Below are 20,079 nucleotides of genomic sequence, written 5' to 3' on the forward strand. Positions count from 1 at the left end.
TAGACCATGTGCTCTCCAACAAGATAGTAATAGCAATCTAAGAAATTATTATGAGAGATCATTTATTTCCAAAAATCCTTTCATCCCAATACTACACTGAAGAGAAACTCCTTCCCTTAGGGTAAACTAAGCCCACCACAGAAAATCACTTAGAGCTTTTCCCAGAAAGAAAAAAAAACACCCAAAAAAAAAAAAAAAAAAACCCACAACCAAAAAATGTACTTCCACTACTTCCAAATCAAATTAATATAAAGGAAATACGCTTTCCTCCCTCATCCTCACAAAAAAAAAAAAAAATAAAAATTGAAAAAGCAATTCAAAGTAACTCTTCTAAGCTTCTCTGAGACTCACATTGGATGGATATTTAGCTTGCGACATGGAGATGAAGAACAATTTTCATTACTTCTTGCTCACCATGTTTTTATTGCATCAGTGATGGAAGAAAGAAACAACAAACTAAATACTTCCCACTTTTAAAAAGTGCCCCTGAGAAAACACAGATACAGTTTCACACTAAGTTTCATGTGGGGCCACTCAAGGTACCACCTGAAACATACAATAAGAACGTAATTTCTCTCTTTACATTTCTCTTCAAAATGTAAGCTAGGTACTCAAATTAGTCTACAGCCATTTAATAAATCTAAGAGAACTAACATGACTGATCTACTCGCACCTTCCTAAATGTGTCCTGAAGAATGTAGCAGTCATGCCTTTTTTGCCAGTTATGTCATACCCAGCACCAGTGCCCACTCACTTCACCATGTCAAGACAGCTTTCATTCACGTTTGAATCAAAGAAAACATTCATTAAGCTACTATTCATATAGGTGAAAGCCAGTTAGAACAAAAATAGTCCTAAGAGAACCACAGAAACACACACACAAGTATCAGAACTCATTTGTAGTAGTAAAATTCTAGGGGAAAAACAAGGAAAAGGGAATGTTAATTTTTAAGATGAGTACCTCAACAGTCACACAAAACAGAGCTGAACTGAGACTCACTTCAGTACACTGTGGTAGTGTTACACATCTCCCATACAGGATACTTCAGAAATTGATTCTGCTTTAACATATACCTTTAAACTGTTCCTTGCAAAGGCAGTAATCTTAAGCACAAAAACCCAACACCCAAAACGCACGACTATACAATCAAAAGTACCTGAATTTTTATTGTGCTTTCTTTAATCTTGCAAAACCTCTTCTTTTCAATGAATCCTCTGACTCTAGCCTGCACAATGATAATGTTCCTCTGGGTTTGCAAGTAAGTTGTTCTTCGGTATTTCACAGTCAAGTGGGACCGGTAGCATCGTTGTAAAACAACTGCTGCTTTTTTATAGCTTGTATACTGTGATTTAGCTTTATGCATTAAGTAATAGGCTTGTAATGTAATAGCTGCTGTTTTAAGTTGAATAAATCTTTTACGCTGCACAGCCATCTGAAGAAAAGACTGAATCTTTCTTGCAGCTCTTATCTGTCTTGCTTTTTTTCTTGCTTTCATACCACGGAAGGCAGACTGAATAATTACTATTGCTTGTCTTTGAGCACAATACTCTGCTTTCTGTAAACGAGCCTTGCAACATGCTCTGTACCATCTCTGAATAGCAACTGCTGAACTCTGAATCAATTTATAGCGACTCCTTGTTCTTTGGCATCGGAACACAGACTGGATCATTATTGCTGCTGCTTTCTTTTCAAGAAAACGCCTCCTCTCTACGTGCATTTTGAAGAAAGATTGTATGTAACATGCAGCAACATTGGTTTTATACAACTGCCTAGCTTTTTTAGCATGAAAAGAGGACTGAAGGCAAATGACAGCCTTTTTTATTTTTGCATAGTTTTCCATGTCAGCGTCTTTTGCCCTTTTGGCTCTGAACCTGTGCTGTGTAACTCTGACAGCCCAGCACAACTGTTTGTAGTATCTATGTTGTATATGCATGCGATAAGTGGACTGTATTACAATTGTTGCGGCATGCATGGCTTTCAGTTTCTGTCGTTCCTTCATGCCTCTGTATGATGCTTGAATAACAATAGCAGAATTCTTCATTGTCAGATATTTCTTTCGTTGATTCTTGCCTTTAATATAGGATCGATAGTAGCTCTGTATAACAATAGCTGCAATTCTCAAATTTTGATAGGACCTTCTATTTCTGTGCATTTTGTAGGCTGATTGTATTGTACTAGCAGCTAAGTGCATATGCTCAATACTCTTCCGCACCCTGGTACCTCTGTACACAGCCTGCATATGAATAGTTGCTCGGCGAAGAGAAAGATACTCCCAAGTTTGCTGTCTTGACAGAATCAAGGCTCTGTATCTTCTCTGAAAGACAAGAGTAGCTGCTTTGAGAGAGAGATACCTTTGACGTTCTCTAAAAGCTTTAAAATTTTTCTGAACAACAATAGCAGCACAGTGCATTTCTTGCTGCTGTTTTTTTGCTCTCAGATGTCGAAAAGCCTTCTGAACACAAGTTGTTGCTTTCTTTAATGAAGAGTAATGCTGTACTGCAATTTCCATTAGGTTATTGGCTCTGTATCTCGTCTGTATTAGCTGAGCTGCCCACTGAACTTTTTTGTAATGGTGGTACTGCCTATACATTCGGTAGTTTTTCTGTATTGTAAGTGCTGCCTCATTTCTTTTCCTCAAGAAGCATCTTGTTTTCATTCCTCTATAGGCAGCCTGAAGAACTAGCACAGACTTGTACAGTTTTAAGTACATTTCCCTCACATGCCTCGCTTCCCTGTAAGCACGATAATGTCGCTGTATGATTACTGAAGCAAGCCTGACAGCTTGATAAGAAATGTAAATTTTACGCATTCTTAACATTGCTTGAATAACTGTAGCAGCTTGATGCATCTGTTTTATTTTCTTTCTTACTATGAAGCCTCTATAAGCAGATTGTATGATAACAGCAGCATTAAGGAAAGAGAGGTATTTTTGACGTTGAATTATTGCTAATTTTGTTGCTCTGTATTTTCTCTGAATTACAATAGCAGCTGTCTTAATGGAAAGAAAATGTTTTCTTTTGAGAAAAGTTCTAAATCTTCTTTGAATAAGCTCAGCTGATTCGCTCATAGTTCTTATAAGTCTTCTTGTTTTCATACCACGGAACGCAGCCTGAATACAAAGTGCAGCTCTCTTCATAATCATATAGTTGTGAAATTGAGTATTTCGCTCCTTACAAGCACGGAGCCACTGCTGAATTCGCCTAGTGGCCAGCAACAATTTTCTGAAATCCCTCTGTTGTTTGTACATTCGATAATAAGACTGTATTATTGCTGCTGACTGATCCATAGTTTTTAAATCTTGTCGGACCTTCATGCCTCTACAGGCAGCCTGAAGGATGATGACAGACTTCTTTAGTTCCAAGTACTTTTTACGTTGTATTCTGCCTAAAAAAAATGCTCTGTATTGTCTTTGAATTATAATTGCTGCCATTCTCATTGCCTGATATTTTATGTTCATACGATGCATCTTAAATGTGGCTTGGATACAAATAGCTGCTTGATGCATACAGTGAACTCGTCGTCTAACTCTTACACCTCTATAAATCGCCTGCATTTGGACTGTGGCTTTTTTTAAAAACAAGTATTTCTGCTTTTGATATTTACCATGAATAATTGCACGATAATGCCTTTGAACTACTATAGCTGCAGATCTAAGCCTTTCATAGTCCTTTTTGACCAGGTAAGATTTGAAGGCAGCTTGTACAGTTGTAGCAGCTTTGTTTAGTTCATTCAACTGTTTCCTCACAATCATCCCACGGTAAGCAGACTGCAAGACTAACACAGCTGCCTTTGTTCTTAGATAAACTGCACGCTGGGTTTTTTTCATACAGTAAGCTCTGAAGTATTTCTGAATCACTAGAGTGGCTTGTTTTAGTTTCTTATATTTTTGTTGATTTACATGCATTCTGTAATAGGACTGAATAATTGTTGCAAAATGATGTTTCTTCTGAATTGTTTTTCTCGCAGTTTTCCCCCTCCATATTGCCTGAAGACGCACTACAGAGTTACGCAGCTGAACATATTCTTGCCGTTGCTTCTGGCCTATAACACTGGCTCTGTAATGCTTTTGGAGAGTTAGTGCAGCACGGTTCATAAGTCTGAATTTTTGCAGAGCCATGAATCTTCTGAAGACAGACTGTATCTTAGTAGCAGCAACACATTGTCTTCGAATATGCTTTCGTGCCTTCCAGCCACGAAAAGCTGCTTGCAAAGAAAGCACTGCCACTCTTGTCATTAAGAAGTTCAGTCTTTGCCTGTTACCAATCTTACAAGTTCTGTACCACCTCTGAATCACAATGGAGGCCTGAACCATTGCCTTGTATTTCACTCTGGCAGCATGAGCTCTAAAAGTAGTCTGAATTTTAATAGCAGCTCTATATTCAAGTTTAAGTTTTTTACGTGCTTTATAGCCCCTGTAGGCTGCCTGCAAGCACACAGCTGCTTTTTTAACTTGCAAGAACTCCTGCCTCTGACGCAGTTGCTTTTCATATGCACAATAATATTTTTGAATGACAACAGCAGCACTACAGATGCTTAAATAACGTTGCCTGTCCCTTCTCATTCTGTAGCATGCCTGGAGAAATACTGCAGCCTCTTTCCATCTTTGCACTTGTTTCCTGACAAGGTGGCCTCGAACTACAGCTTGAATTCTTATGCAAGCTCCCTTCAATTTCCTATAATCTTCTTTAAGTTGAAGAGTGTATCTGTGAGACCGATACCTTCGCTGGACATAAAGCGTTGCCTCCCTTAACGCACAATAATGCTTACGTGCCTGCCTCATCTTTACAAAAGCTTGAATCTTCACTGTTGCTTCTTTCAAGTTTTTAAATATCTTCCGGATAATATAAGCACGATAACTTGACTGAATTTTTATCACGGATCTCAATATGCGAGCCTTTTTCCTAGCTTCCATTCCTCTGTAGGCAGACTGTAGGACAACAGCAGCCAGATGCATCCTCTGCAAAGCAGCAGCTGCTGTTTTAGAAGCGACACATGCCCTATACCAAGTTTGAATTACAGAAGCAGCCTTTTTAACCTCCTTGTATCTTCTTACTTGTTGGCATTTTCTCACATGTGACTGCAATGTAATAACAGATTTTTTAAGTTGTAGAAATCTTAGTCTCTCTTTTTTCATTCTCCACAGTGATTGAACAACACAAACTGCTTTTGTTTGTCTGTATAGTTTATGTGCCTTCATGCTTCTAAAGGCAGCTTGGAGAACTATCACTGCTGCGCGCTTTTGCAAATAGCACTCTCTTTCAATTTTTCCTAGTTTATAAGCTCTGTAATACCGCTGAATTGTCATTATTTTTGCCCTGTGTTCCTGGTAAATACATCTAGCCAGATGACATCTGTACCAAGCCTGAATCTTGATAACACTTTGCTTAATACATAGATACTGCTTCCGATCTCTGTGCATCCTATACCAAGACTGTATGACAAGGGCAGCCCTCTTTCTTTTAGCCAGTTTTGTAGATTGCCATTTTCGGAAACAAGTCTGAAGGACTAAAGCTGCTTTAATTTTCTGTTGCATTTTGTATTTTCTCCATCTTCTGAATGCATACTGAATAGTAAGTGCTGAAGACTTTAAGATTTCATATCTTTGCTGATCCTTTTTTGCCAACTTGGATGCACGGAGACGAGACTGAATTGTTACAGTAGCCCAAACAATTTGTTTGTATGCAGCAACAGACTTCACCATCCTTATCCTTGCTTGTACAAAAATAACGTAGTATCTTAGCTGTAAGTATCTTCTCCTAGCAGAGTATCTCCTCCAGTAAGCCTTCAGGAAAAAACAGAAAATTTACTATTTCCTTCATGGTATCTCAAGTTAAGCCTAAATTTAGGACTACCAGCTTCAGACTTTTTAAGATTTCTTTATTCCTACTTAATCCCCAGGAAGAAGAGCCCAGTATCTATGTTAAAAAAAACCCAGAAGCCAAATGCTTGAATCATTGCTTTTTTAAATTCTGGGACAAAGTTAAATTTGCCCTGGCAACAAAAGATTCCCTTTTAACCTGTTTGATAATCCAATGATTCTTTACTCTCCATTCCAAAAACTCTTAAGAATATAACATTTAGCTTTGGTTAATAGGGGGAAAAGTATCTTGAGAAACAATTAAATGCCCAACTACCAACCAGTAACTAATGTCTGCCATTCTGAACATGGCTACTGCACGTGTCATTAACACTAGGAGGGTAATTTATGGGTTTTTTTAAAGCTTAAGTAGTGTTCAGTAGCTGCAAAAAGACAAGCCAACACAATCTGATCAGTCCTTACATTGACTGGTTTAAGGTCCAATGTTTTAATGTTTATGGTATACCAAAATATTCACTAAGAAGGAACAACTGGTAATTTAGTAGTGCATTACCAATTCTCTCTGAAGAGAGAAAGTTACCAAAATATCTCAACGGGCTGGGGGGTGGGGGTAGGGGTGGGGGCAGACGGGAGGAATTGTATTACATTTTCATGAAGACACCAATTGCTGTAAGCAGAACACATGACCCCACATAAGCCTTTTTCTTGTAGGTTTCAGAGTTTCCTTACAGTGTAATCTCAATTTAGATCATGTTACCTGAATGACTGTGGCAGATTTATTTCTGGCTTCCTCCAGTTTTTTCTTTTTCAGATTTAAAAAAATCATCCTGGCTAAGTATCTTCTCCAGTGCTTCTGAATGGAAACTGCTGCATTCACTTTCCTCAGTGTGCGTTGACGAGACAGGAAATTTAATGCAGATTTTTGAATTATCTGAGCAGCTCTGTCTCTTTCCTACAAAGAGTGAATTTCCACTGAACTATCAGGATTAGAATCGTCACTCAAGTTTTTTGCTGTACTAAAATAAAAACCTAAAACAATCTCATAAAAATTAGGCTTGTTGATAACACAGCTTTTCTTTATTCTAGTAAAATAACTTTTCAGAGACAGAACACTTATTTCAGCACCGAGTTCTTTGTAAAAGGGTTGTATCACTTAAATCTGCATCCTCCCACCTTCACAGTTCTTTCTCTTTGATACTCGATTCTTCCGCACTCCTAAGAAACCCATTATTAAGCCTCAATTTTAAGAATTCTCATAAGATTTTTAAATACCCTTACTAATAGAGCATTCTAGAATGCTTTCCAGCTATATTTAAATAATACAAGAGTATAAAGAGAGCCATACAAGCTCATGTCCATCTAGCCTAGAGTTTTGTTCGCACATACCATCCAGCGTTTTTGTAGTAACCCAGAGAGTATAATAACAAAATTATGTACATCAAAGTAAAAAGAAAGAGCAGCAAACAAATGTAAACAGTCAATATTTAGATCATCTTATCAGAACCCTACTGTCTATCCTACCATAGGGCAAAGTACACATACGCACATTGAAAGATTAAATAAAAAACAATGGTGCAATGCTTAGGCTTTGATTCCCCCTCCACCTACCAGCATCTTTACAAATATTTAAAAACATTTATGAAGGGAATGTTTTGTCATCATTATGACAGCTGTATAGTTTTTATACGGTAAAGAAACTGGAGATGAAAAAAACTACATAAATATAACCTCTGCCCCCTTCTACACCACAGATTCTTAGATATTTCACTTGAACACTGCTCCAACATAGAATAATATGTGTCTCAGACACAGTGGTAGCATTTATAAACCTTAATGGTGCCATAGTTTTAAAATCATCACAAGATCTGGTGTAACTAGAAAAGCAAGAAACAAAACACCAGAACTCAAGAGATTCAACTCAAAACACTGGTGCAGTTTAGTTCCTGAACAAAAAGAGTAAATTCATGCAGAAGCTTAATTACTCTTCATCTTGTAGACATTAATAGGAATTAAAAATTAACTGCTCCCTTTTTAAGGAAGCAGTGCAACTATTTTATGTTTGATATACTAGTAAAAGGCCTTAAGAACACAGAAGAAAGAATAGCAGCCTTTAAACAAATGTAGTTACTTCAGAAAAGTCTTAAATGAAAGTGGGTTTTAGTAGATTACACTATCAAAATATACGTCCTTGGTACTAAAAATGGAACTTACTAATTTAAATGCCAATATTATTCTAATAAACCTGTATACTCCAAACAATACATTTATATTCTTTATTTAGTATTTCTCAAACCAGAATCTATAAACATTGCGCAGACAAAGAGTACCTGAGAAAGTCTCAGTTCCCTTTTCAGCCTGTAATTCCTCCAAGCAGACTGAATTAATTGTGCAGCTCTAGCTTCTTGCTGAAGATCTAGAAGCCGCGAACACAGAAATGATAGGTAGGTAATAACAACCTATATAAACACAGAACACAACAAGTTAAGGGCTATACAGAAGAGCAGCCCACACTGACAAGCGAGCAGAACAGTTGGATGTTTACATCCAACTTGAAAAAAAATCTTACCTTCTCATCAGGAATTGTATTTGACATGTCTGAGTGATGAATCATTGCTGGTATTCCACCTAGGTCAGAAACTGCAGCATTGATCAGCTGGAAGTTTTTCCTTTCATTGTCCAAGAGTTCCTTGTATAGGACTGCAGCAGTTGTAGCTTTGTACAGAGAAAGTGTTTGTCAAATCAGATTGTGCCCAAAATAAATAGATTTATCATGAACTTCTGTGCATCAAATAACTCACCTTGGTCAAACATTTCTTCCATAACATTTACAGAAGTATCTGACTCTGAAGAGGATGAGGAGGAAGAGTTTAATCCCACCGTAACAGTTCTGGAGCATTCTACTGTTTGAGTTGTACGTTGGCACACAGCTTCCAAAGGCACGTAACATGGATGATAATGATGAATCAAATGACATAATACTCTACCATCCGAGAAAGACACTGTGAAATTTTCCACCTGTTCAATAAAATACAGTAAGATACAAGTTCCTTGAATTTTTGTTACCAGTCAATTGCTAGAAAGCGGATACAGAATTTGTTATCTTGTACCTTTGAAAGTGACCAAGTGCAAAATTTTTTAATTAAAAATTTATGCAGCTAGTGAACATTCACTATATAGTGACATATAGCTGTGAGAAACCAGAAATCACCAGAAATTAGTGTGAATCACTAAGACTGAATCTCCAAGGGAAACATTTAAGAAACCAAAAAGAAAGCAATCTTTCTACAGAAGAAACTTCTTTAGATACCTTTACAGTAGGAAGATAGTGCATAATAAGACTGATGCAAGTTCAGAAATTAAGTGCTTTATTTTACCCTTCAGAAAAACTAGCAGGTGTGACTGTATTCTGACCAGAGACAAGTCTCTGAACAGGGCTTCTCTTTTTGGAAGGAACAAACATGTCCCAAACACCTCTCTTGAGGACAAGAATTCCCCTTATCCGAAATAGTAGTTTAACTCTCACAGATCATATAAATGGTGAAAATTTTATGTACAAATACTTTTAGGAGAAATGTTTGTTAAAAAAACCCCAACACTCAAACAACCTCATATTCCACAAAAAATGTTCCACTTTAAAAAGGCATTTTTATGTGTAAGACTAACTGCAAGGGGAGATCCTTTCGCTAAAATTTGTTTAAAAAGAGAGCTGCAGCTAAACCCACAAAAAGACGGTTATTTCAAATCAGATTAAACAAAGTCCAGAAGGATATTTAAAACAAATTACCGTTGGCTGCTACTAGATATTTGATAGCTTGAAGAATTCTGCTCTATAACGAGTAAGTATTCTTTAGACAGTAAAGGATGCATTTACTGAAGTGTACACAAAACTAGTTACCTTGATATTGTAAAATCCACAAACAGCATTAACCCATGCCATCAGCAGCTTCACATTTTCACTATATCTTTGAGGTGAGAAGTTACTACTATTATCTGGTACTCTACAGCAATTTGGAAAAGTCTTGAGAGCACCCAGTTTTGTTTTCTTCTTGTGTACATTCTTTAAAAACTCAATTTCTTCTTTTAACTGTTCCACATTAAGAAAAACGTCCACCTATTAGGAAGAAAGAAAAAAAAAGATTTTATTTATGTCACCAACAGTCTGACATGTCATGCATTACAGCAGCTGGACACTGAGGCTTTAGATATGGCATTTTAAAGAGAAACTACTATCAATACTCAGCAGGACCGGCCACATTGAATCAGTAGTGGATAATCTGGATCTTCCAGCATAGATAGCAGTGTCTGCTACCAACTGCTTCAGATAAAAGAACACTCCTGCTGTTCTGTGTAGAACAGTTCATTAGTTAATAGTTGGGGAAAACAGAGAAAATCTCTGTAACAGCCTGTGTAAGTTCACCATACTTTCAGAAGAAACAATTTCAGAGTCTCGCCTGCATTTTGACTGAGTCCATGCACCACTCCTCATTTAAGGGACTCAAGGGGACTCGAGCTGTGATGGTCTAAGAAGATCTGGAGAACAATTAGCATATCCACAGGGCTTGGATAAAGCTCACTGAAATTATTTCTTTAATCAAAATAATGCAACTGTGACCCACACATGCATCAGGAGAACTAACCAGAGGAAGGCAACTACTCAATACTGTGACAGTAGTTAAGAAAGAAAACAATTCATTTGATTTTTACTATGTTCTTATGGCTCTCTGATAGTTCTGTGGATACTTATTTTCAAAAGACTACCTGACTCAGTTAACTCTTAAAACAGTCTTAAGAAAACTGTTTTTGCCTCCTCTACTAATTTTTTCCAGTAGCTTTGAAATGCCATTGCATAAATGCTTAAGAAGTCTTCATTCTTATTTCAAGAATGTTTCTTCAAACTGACTGTTTCAGACAGATGGAAAAAAGTAGAAGAGCTATAGCTTCAGAGCTTACTCTGTAACTGTCTGTCAGCGCAACCTCAAAACGTCTTTTCAGTTAGTAAGGGCTTACACCAGCAGTCTGAGACCAACATTATTTCACTTTGAATTATCAGTTCTGTTGGCATACAGCATAAACTCAGAAGTTACGTTTTTTCCAGAATCTTCTATGAAATTACATAAGAAAAAGCACGTTATCTAAACAGTATCGTTAGAGAACAGTTAGCACATACAGGTGAAGTTTGCATGGCACTTTGAACATATAAAGCTGAGCACCTCTCAGTCTAAAATTTGATTAGTAGAGGCTTTCACAGACAACAAACATTCCTGAAAGACTGGTGTCTTCATTATCGCTCATTTGTAACTAGTAACAAACAAAGTAATTGAATAGTACCTGGAAGGCAAAGGCAATTTTCCACAGGAGTGCTAATGTTCGTTCTCTATGTCTATCTACAATATCCCTGGAGTCAATTGAAGCACCTATCAAATAAAACAAGGAATTTAAAGTGTGCACTAGACCTCCAACACACTTAGAATAACCCTGGACTTCTAGGCCTTACCACTTTCATCTTTCAAGTGAATTCCTCGCTCTTTAAGGACATTAAGAACAATGTCAACATTATGCATCTTCTGTAGACGACTTATTGCAGGAACTCTCAGTTGTTTTGAAAGATTCCAGTTTTTGGTGAGAAGTTCCATTGTTCTCCTATCAAAGGGAATTTCACAGGTTAATGCCTTGGCTGAGCCCATATGAAGTATTATATAAAAGAGAATAAATAGTTCAAAGTAATTCTGTATCAACGCACACAAGACGAATGCCACACTGTAAGTCCACAGCCAGATTTGTTACAGCAAAATCAAATTCATCCAGTGGAGTTTGAACATGACTGACAGGTAGTCCTAAGAAACCAAGATGGCGGGAAAGGTCACCTTCGCCACTCAGGAAGTCCCGAGAAAATGCAAGCAGAAGGTCTTTGCTAGCCTAAAGGGGGGAAAAAAAAAAAAAAGAAAAAGAAAAAAAAAAAAAGAGATAAATCTTAACAATATTTGTCAAGCAGAATATAATTCTCATCTTGTCCTCCAAACTACGTTCCACATTTCCTTGCCTAATATTTAAAATGATAAATTTTATTTATTTTTAGCCAGTTCACACAGCTTTAATTTTCATCATACCCGACTACCGTGTCACTGAAATCACCGTCAAATTCAGGAATGCTTTTTTCTCAGTCTGTCTACACACTACAAACCAAAGAAAAATGATTTTATTTGAACATAGCATATTTCTCCGTAAAAGCCTTTGTATGACGAACATTCCATAATCTTTCTTATCACAGCAAAATAACAGAAAACACCAAACTTACAGTTAAGATCAGCTGCAGTACGCTAGAGCAATATTTAAAAATAACGCAGAAGCTTAGCTTTAGAGAAGGAACCCAGATAACACAAGATAACGGAGTCCTTCCTACAGGATCAACACCTCAGCATTTCCTTGGGAATTCCTTTGCATGACTGCGAGATGTGTTGAGAATGTTCATGTAAAAGGCTGAACAGCCAAGATTTGTTTAAGAAAAGTACATGGTCAGATAAAAAAAATACAATAAAAATTCTACTTTGAGTCTTAGGACAATATTGGAGGGAGACATCAAATCACAGCTCTCTTACCTTGAACTCTGCATCCTTACAGAACAGGCAAGGGTCATGATCAATCACTCTGGACCGTTTGGCATAATCCAGAAAGCAAACTAACAGCAGTAATTTTTTCAGTGTGAACTCTGACAGAGCTTCTTCATGACCTAAAACAACAGAACCCATTAAGAGTGTGTTCAAAAATAAAGTGCCAAAAATAACCTATTTTTGGAAGTAGTAGTTACCTTCTCGGTAAAGGTGAGGCACAGTGGGGTGTCTGTATTCAGCTGCAATGTCAGGATTCCAAAGCAAGCGATTAAGGATAAAAATTGCTAAACCCCTAACATCACTATTACTCTCCAAAGCTATCAGTTCTCCATAAACAGTCTGATGTGAAAGGAGGGAAAAAAAAAAAAAAAAAAAAAGCAGAACAGTTAAAAAATTACCTTAAATACTAAGAGGTTTTTTTTGAATACCATACATTACTGAAATTCTGAAGTAGTAAATGGTAACTGATCACTAAGAACCCATCCATTTTTCAAACCAGTCATTGAAGGATAAAACCAAAGCAAATTTCTGAAGTCTCATTTCAAAACCTGTATGATCATCCTGATTGATGGCATCTTCAGATGCAGAACTTTCAAACAATTGCATTTTTCTCCAGCTTAGTAAAGAAAAGTGAAACTACTAGGAAACTGCTGTTGTGTTTTTGCTCAGGGAGTTAACTTCCATTTTCCTTTAGTAAGTATTTTCCTATTTAATAAGGTAAAGCAAGTCTTTTGTAATAATTTAAAAGTGACGTAAACATGCTACAACTAAATTGAACCTACCTGAATTAGTAACACAGAAAATATAAAACATCCCCTACTAAAAAAATATGCTAATGTCCTTTAAACTTTGATTATAGACCATAAATTCTGCACTTACCTCCAGACCTATGCGCAGCCACAAAGGGTTGTAAGATAAAAGCCAGTTAAGGATTTTCTGTCTCTCTCCTGCAAGAGAGCAGCTTATAATATTATATTCAGCAAACACTTTGTATTTATAGCAAAGATTTCTATCAACCAACTTTAGATTATATCAACTTAGCATGTGAATAATCCTTTTTCTACTTACAAGAAAAGAGAGGATGCAAAGTTCTAGTATTCTTACCTACATCTTTCCAGAGGTGTCTGTCTCTACGAACTAGCAAACGTCTACTTTCAATCTCAATTTCCAGTTTCTTGATTGCTTTAGCCATTGTTTCAGATGTAAACAAACGGCAAGCAGCACGTCGCAATTGATTCAGCTTACGCTGAGCCGTATAAGCTCTTAGAGATGCTTCATCCTTTGTCGGTGCTTTAGGAATACTGGTTTTATGGAGTTTCTCTTGTCCCAAGACAAGAGAAGCTGCGTTTACTGTTTAAACACACACAAAAGTATACATTTACATCCCAAATAAAGGTCACTTTGTCCAACTCATTTTTTTTCCTCTCTAAGTTCACATTTTGTTCTTTTCTTCTGACTAATGATTTTATCCCTCAGGAAGCTTATCACCTGTTGCACTAAACATGTATTGTCAAGTACATACATATTAGTCAAATATTTAATATAACAATGCTTATTTCATAAGTGAGCAGTGCAAGGAATTCGGTTTTAAGATCAGTTGTACCATCTTCAGATTTTTAGACTGAAACTAAAAGACAGAGGAAAAAGTACATTACCATTATTTTAGTAAAGTGACAGCTATAGGGTTTCTCAGTAAGTAGGGATTCCCCACTCAACACCCACTGAGAATTGCCACAGCCACATGCTCCAATGCGTATTTTCTTGCTGCAGAGCACACTCCCCATTCAGGTGTGTGGGATGCTGTGCTTGGCGTGAACAGTGCACCATCCACACTTATCACAAGGGGAATATAGGGCTCTGAAAAGGGTTATAAAACTCTACTGGGATGGACTGCCCTTCTCCAATGGAAGAACAGCTTTTGGTTTACCATATTCCATATTTTCTAGCATAACTGCTACTGAAGCATTACCAAACATTTGTTTTGTGATTACCATAGTATTAAGTCAAATACTAAAAAGGGAAACACAGGTGATACGTAAGAATTAAACACTAAAAATCTAGTCTTCCCTAAGAGCTTGATGTTACACAAACTAAAGTAACAAGCTGGGACTAGTCTTAAGCTAGTACTACTATTCACTAATATTATAAAGTACATTATATAATGTTTAAGAACATTAAGAGACAAAGTGAAAATTCTTGTACTCTTACCTTGTGAGGTGTTTGTTTTTACACTGAAGTCATCAGGAGTGAGTACAAAATTTAACCACCAGGTGAAACCTCGTTGCTGCTTCTCCTTCCAACGTTCATCATAAAACATGTTTTTAGCAGCAAAAGGCATTGGGTGCCTAGGAATAGCTGAAAAAAAAAAAAAAAGTCTCTGTAGTTCTTGAAATGTTTGATAACCAATATACATTTCATTGTGGAAAGGATTAACATTTGGCACTCCATATAGCACTACAGCAGAAAAAAAGCAGATTATTAGCATCTTCAGTGATTTGCAGATCAGCCACCATTAAATAAATTTCAGCAACAAAACACAGATTGAGTTTTTAAAGCACTAGAACAAAGACAAGATTTCTAGAACCCAGGCCATTTGCATTGCACATCTCAGGGTAAAACCAAGTTGAGCTGGATTATATCCAGGAAAAACCTTTTTATAGATGCATTTTTCTGATCAGATCAACTTAGTATTATTAGCTCTGCAAAACTAGTATCTTTTTGGTAAGAAGTTTTCTCTTCTTAGATATTCTGTGTATCAGATATGGAAGAGGCATTTCACTGATAACCATCAGTCAGCTGGGAACACATCTGTACTGTAGCTTTTACGCTTAACAGGTAAAAATGGAGGAAAGTGGTATTTACCTTCAGCTGGTCACGCGTAGCAACCAATTTTATTACGAGCAGTCAAAACGGAACACAAAAGGTTACATATGTTCTTCTACTAGATACTGATTCATTGTAGGTACAAATCTCAACTCTAACCAGTTGGGTCTTACCAGCTACCAGTAGTACAACTGCAACCTTCAGCTCAGTGTATGCTGTTTTACTGACCCCCAGAAGCCTGCCTACCTGTTTTCAGTGGTTTCACAAATGTCAGGTGAGATTGGGCCAATCCAGGGATGGGTTTACTAATTCTTTTGGTAGTTTTAGATGCTTTCTGAAGTGAAGAACCTACAAGCATTAACACACACATATCAACGGTGTCAGTGAAAGTAAGTGTATTCAGGTTCTCTCGCCTACAAAGCATGGAACTAGAGCAATTCCCCATGAACCCACACAAAATACCAACAATCTCCTCTTGATGGAAGAAGTTAAGCAAACCAGTCTAACTACAATTAAAAGTGAAAAACAGTTAAGTAAATAAGTGCTACTGTATTTCACAGTTCTTCCATACTATGGAAATGTACTGTTTGCAACTCATTATCCTATGGCTAGAAACACTAAGCTAATTGGTAAAAACATTTATTAGAACATGTGAAAGTGTATTCTATAAACATCTGGGGTAAGAGGTATGAATTTTAGGGCTTGACCCACCTCTTCCCACAGTTTGATAGCATATTGCATGAATATTCATTTCTGGGCAGCCTGACTTGCGTTAGTTTAGGCATCGAGGCACTAGCTAATTAAGTTTTATCCACTACATGCTGGTAGAAGGACTTAAAACACAAGGAAAAAGTGCAGATCCAGGCTGTCTGAACTCTCGACATGTAAAAGTTTACACTTTTAGCACAGTAACTTTTTATGTTGACACCAAATGAAGGACTAAAATAGTGTGCTGTTGCAGATGGACTACGGTGGCTGCCTGATACCCCCTGACAAGATGATACTTCAGAAAGAAAAAAGGTAAGATCGTAAATTACAGCCTGCACCCTCCTGCTTAGCCAAAGCAGTGCTTTTCATGGAATTTTCACTTCTAGAGAAGTGAAGAAGTCACTCCAATCTCTCAAGCACTTCTAATAGATTTTAGATACATCCTAATAATAAAGATTTCAGTAAAGACCTCAAATGGATTAAATTAATGATTGGCATTTCAAAGTTAACCTCTAGTAGTGAAATATGATTTTTCTCTGTGAAGCCTAGAGACAATGCCTGTGCAATTAAAACAATAACAAGTTGTATTTCTTGAGAAAAATTGTCAAGAACATAACTCAAAGCTGGCATCATTTCACAACTAGGATTAAAAGTCACCTAAGTAATTTTGGGCTCACAGAACACTCCCTTGTCCGGCCCATATACCCTTACCCTAATGGATGAATAGAAATAACCTGGTGGATAACTCAGCTTTTCCTGCTGCACACTAACACTGTTAGCATGTTATGCTTGTACATAGACTATCTTAAAAAGCCTGAAACCAAAGCATGTTACTGAAAGCCCCAGATCAAATCTAGGTAACAGAAGAGATAATCTGAACTGAAGAAAGCAGCATATGTTATTCTCATCTAAAAGCCATGAAGATTTTTTCCTGTTAAATTGCAGGGACTGCATGAAGATTCTGCAAATTAAATGCACAGACCCTCATCCTTTTTGTATTCCAGAGCATATGTGGGAATGGAACATTTTAAAAAACCAAAATACGCTGAAATAGAAGAAGTCAGCTTCTGATCTTCAAGCAACAAAGTACTGGCAAACTACAAAGGCAGAAAGATCTACACATGACCTGCCAACAAGATACCCACAGATAGCAAAAAGCAGGCAGGTTTGGGAACTGCCTATTTGAAAACATGTGACCACAGCAATGGAGTCAAATATTCACAGTGGTAAGCATACATATGACAAATCTCATGCAGTTTCTAATAAATTCAAATTACATAACAAGGGCTCTGCTCGAGAACTGTCAGATACTTTTCATGTTACTGTCATTAACAAGGTTCACAAAAGAATAAAGTAAATTTAAAGTCAATTACATAACCAAAACTCTGACCTAGTTTACAAATTTTTAAAATGCAAATAACGTCTAACAAACTGCAAAGGCCCACATTTCAGATATGGAGTATACCTGACTACTGCTAGATAGTTCAGTTTGTTACACAAATCTCAGAAGGCATCTTTCAGTAAGTGGTAAATGAAGGAAACGGTGCTCACCACCTTTCTTCCTCTGCCCTACTCGCTCTCGGTTTGTGGGTTTGAACGCTGATGGTCTCATAGTAACATGCATTTTATTGTCTGCACTAGATGTATGAGTTCTTTTTCTTTCCACTTCTTCCACGTGCACTGGAGCTGTAAGTCTACTATTTTCTGCATAAAAATCACTCTTCCTCTTACGACACAAAGAAGTTGATCCAGTAGGAGATGAATTTACTTTGTCATTGTGACACTTCTTTTCAGCTGAAACGGGACCTATAACTGGAAGGCATTTAGATATTTCTGCTTTTGTATGTACAGGCACCACATTAGCACATTCTGTTATCACTTTACTAAGGCATTTTTTAGATTTTGGCTGGAGAGTTTTCATGCTTTTTTCTTCAGCGGCATCAGAAGTCTTTTTTATCACAGTGGCAGAAAGAACTGGACGCTTTTTTGGTTGTTCTTTCCGAGAATTGTGAGTCTGAAGTTCCTCTGTAGAAGGAAAATTGAAGTGATTTTCTTTGGGTTTTTCATAATTAAGTACCTGTGATTCTACATTATGCACTTCAAAGACTTCATTTAAGTTGTGTTCTATATGAACATATGGTTTTGTCTCTACATCTCCATCTTCTTTCCATCTTGAGGGCAGGAATTCCTTTACAATGTAAGTCTCTGCAGTAGACGATATTAAAGCTCCCTCGATCTCAGGAGTCTTTGACTGCTTATCTGACAAGCTGTCTTTCACAAACTGATCAGGTGACAGAATTGGAACAGGCTGCTCTATTGTATCTATATCCGCTTGAAAACTGCCATTTAAAAAAGAATCTGGACTTAAAATTCTCCTTGTACTTACAACAGGCACAGATGGTGAGTGTTCTGGACTGCAAAACAGTGAGGATATACAGTTAAGTTGTGCTAATCCAGCAGAATTGTAGGCACTTTCAGATTTTAATTCATTGTGCTCGTTACAGTTGTCTATTTCAGGCAGTAACTTCTCATTTACAGCAGTAGCAATATCCGAGAACGCAGTAGATCTTCTCATTTCAAGTGGCGTGCGAACAGTACTACAATGTTCTTCTAGCACTGGTGCAATAGGAGATATAGGCAATTTATTTTCTGAGCCAAGAAAAGAGTCATTTCCTGGGGATATATTATTTTGCACTGTGTTCTGATTTTCACATGGCTGAAGTGGGCTTCTATGTCTATCCACCTTCTGGAAAACCTGAAAGGTTTTATTAACATTTTTAACTTCTGAAGTACTTCTTTTAACTTTTATTGAAGCAGATGTTTCTGAAGACCTTTTCTTTTTTATAGCATCCCAAAGACTCTTCTGAAAAAGAGCCATAAATAGAAATTAGTATGCTGACTTTCCAAGTAGTTGTCTGCAAAAGTGAACGTTACCAGTGTATTCATTCAAAGTCTAAAAACACCGTAAAAATAACACGTAGTCCAAAATCCACCATTAAGTTATTTCTAGGCTTGAAAACAGCTTTTTTGGTCACGTTTTAGTTTTATTCTCTAAGCTGTAATGTACCAGTATCTACTTTCCAACCCAGCTGAAAAAATTTGAAGACATTGGGTGATCCCATAGACAGTATCATTTCTCAGTGTTCAGTTCGCCTTCACTGAATCTTCTACTAATAAAGGAAAACATGTCAGCTACACCAAAGTAATAGAATTAAGACACATAACAAACACACACTCACCTTTTTCTTCAGAGGCTGCTCAGCAACACCCAGAAGCACAGCCTGATGCTTTACAATGCCATTAATAACAAAAGTTACCAGTTCTCTGACTTTTCCTTCTTCTAATGGTGTCCATGTTACAGAAACAAAGATTCTTTGTCCTGACTATTGGAGAAAAGGAAACGTTTAATACCTAGCACTTAGGTATGCTTATGTAACATTGCAGATAAAGCAATCAAATCAAATGAGAAGCAGTATACAGAAGTAACACATATTCCCACAACACTAAATGATAAACAACTGTTAAACATTTAAATGTCATTTTTTTCCCCTCTGATGTGAATTTAAACAGCCTCTATCAAAAATGTCTTACTAAAAGGGCATATACCTCTTAATGAAACAATAACACAAAACAAGCAAGAACACACAGAACAGCAGAAAGGACAAGAGTTGAGTAAAGGTAAGTAGAAGAAACTACACACATTTTTGCATATTAACCAGATATGCCCTCTAAAGTAATTTTGAGAGAATTACAGTTGTCAGAGGTTAATTTTTAGGACTTTAGCTGAATCTAAATACATGTGTCCATTTTTTTAGTCAATTGACCTTCAAAGATGAAATTTGACATGCAAGTTCATTGAATGAAAGTAAAGACACTGCAAATGAGTAAGAAAGTCAGGAGCTTTGCACAACCTACATGAAGATTTTTTGTGCACAGTGATGCTCAACCAAATCATTTTGGTGCTCTGCTGGTACCAATACTAACAGAACAAAAAACTGCTATACCTCAGACAAGATCAAAACAGAGAGTGTGAAAACAACCAGTGTCTCTGGAGCACTTGAGCAAGGAGTTCCATCACCCAGGGCAGGTGCATTTAGTGGAAACGCACTAACTAATTCAGT

The 20,079-nt window shown here is 37.0% G+C and overlaps 1 protein-coding gene across 6 annotated transcripts in view; it reads right to left on the minus strand.

The window, feature by feature from the left end:
* Positions 1–20,079, minus strand: part of ASPM (assembly factor for spindle microtubules) — a 31,381-nt gene that overhangs the window by 10,241 nt on the left and 1,061 nt on the right. For 5 of the 6 annotated variants that reach the window (XM_037404861.1, XM_037404860.1, XM_037404859.1 and 2 more), the window contains exons 2-18: positions 19,198–19,341; positions 17,510–18,821; positions 15,497–15,598; positions 14,636–14,782; positions 13,532–13,777; positions 13,307–13,374; positions 12,625–12,766; positions 12,416–12,546; positions 11,560–11,735; positions 11,314–11,459; positions 11,148–11,233; positions 9,715–9,930; positions 8,618–8,834; positions 8,386–8,531; positions 8,147–8,275; positions 6,577–6,771; positions 1,158–5,783 (exon numbers count right to left, since the gene is read on the minus strand). In XM_037404861.1, the coding sequence (XP_037260758.1) occupies positions 1,158–5,783; positions 6,577–6,771; positions 8,147–8,275; positions 8,386–8,531; positions 8,618–8,834; positions 9,715–9,930; positions 11,148–11,233; positions 11,314–11,459; positions 11,560–11,735; positions 12,416–12,546; positions 12,625–12,766; positions 13,307–13,374; positions 13,532–13,777; positions 14,636–14,782; positions 15,497–15,598; positions 17,510–18,821; positions 19,198–19,341 (8,229 nt within the window). The remainder of the gene's footprint in view (positions 1–1,157; positions 5,784–6,576; positions 6,772–8,146; positions 8,276–8,385; positions 8,532–8,617; positions 8,835–9,714; positions 9,931–11,147; positions 11,234–11,313; positions 11,460–11,559; positions 11,736–12,415; positions 12,547–12,624; positions 12,767–13,306; positions 13,375–13,531; positions 13,778–14,635; positions 14,783–15,496; positions 15,599–17,509; positions 18,822–19,197; positions 19,342–20,079) is intronic. The other variant, XM_037404857.1, reaches the window with a different exon arrangement.

Source organism: Falco rusticolus, chromosome 11 (assembly GCF_015220075.1).
Source record: "Falco rusticolus isolate bFalRus1 chromosome 11, bFalRus1.pri, whole genome shotgun sequence".
Taxonomy (NCBI): Eukaryota; Metazoa; Chordata; class Aves; order Falconiformes; family Falconidae; genus Falco; species Falco rusticolus.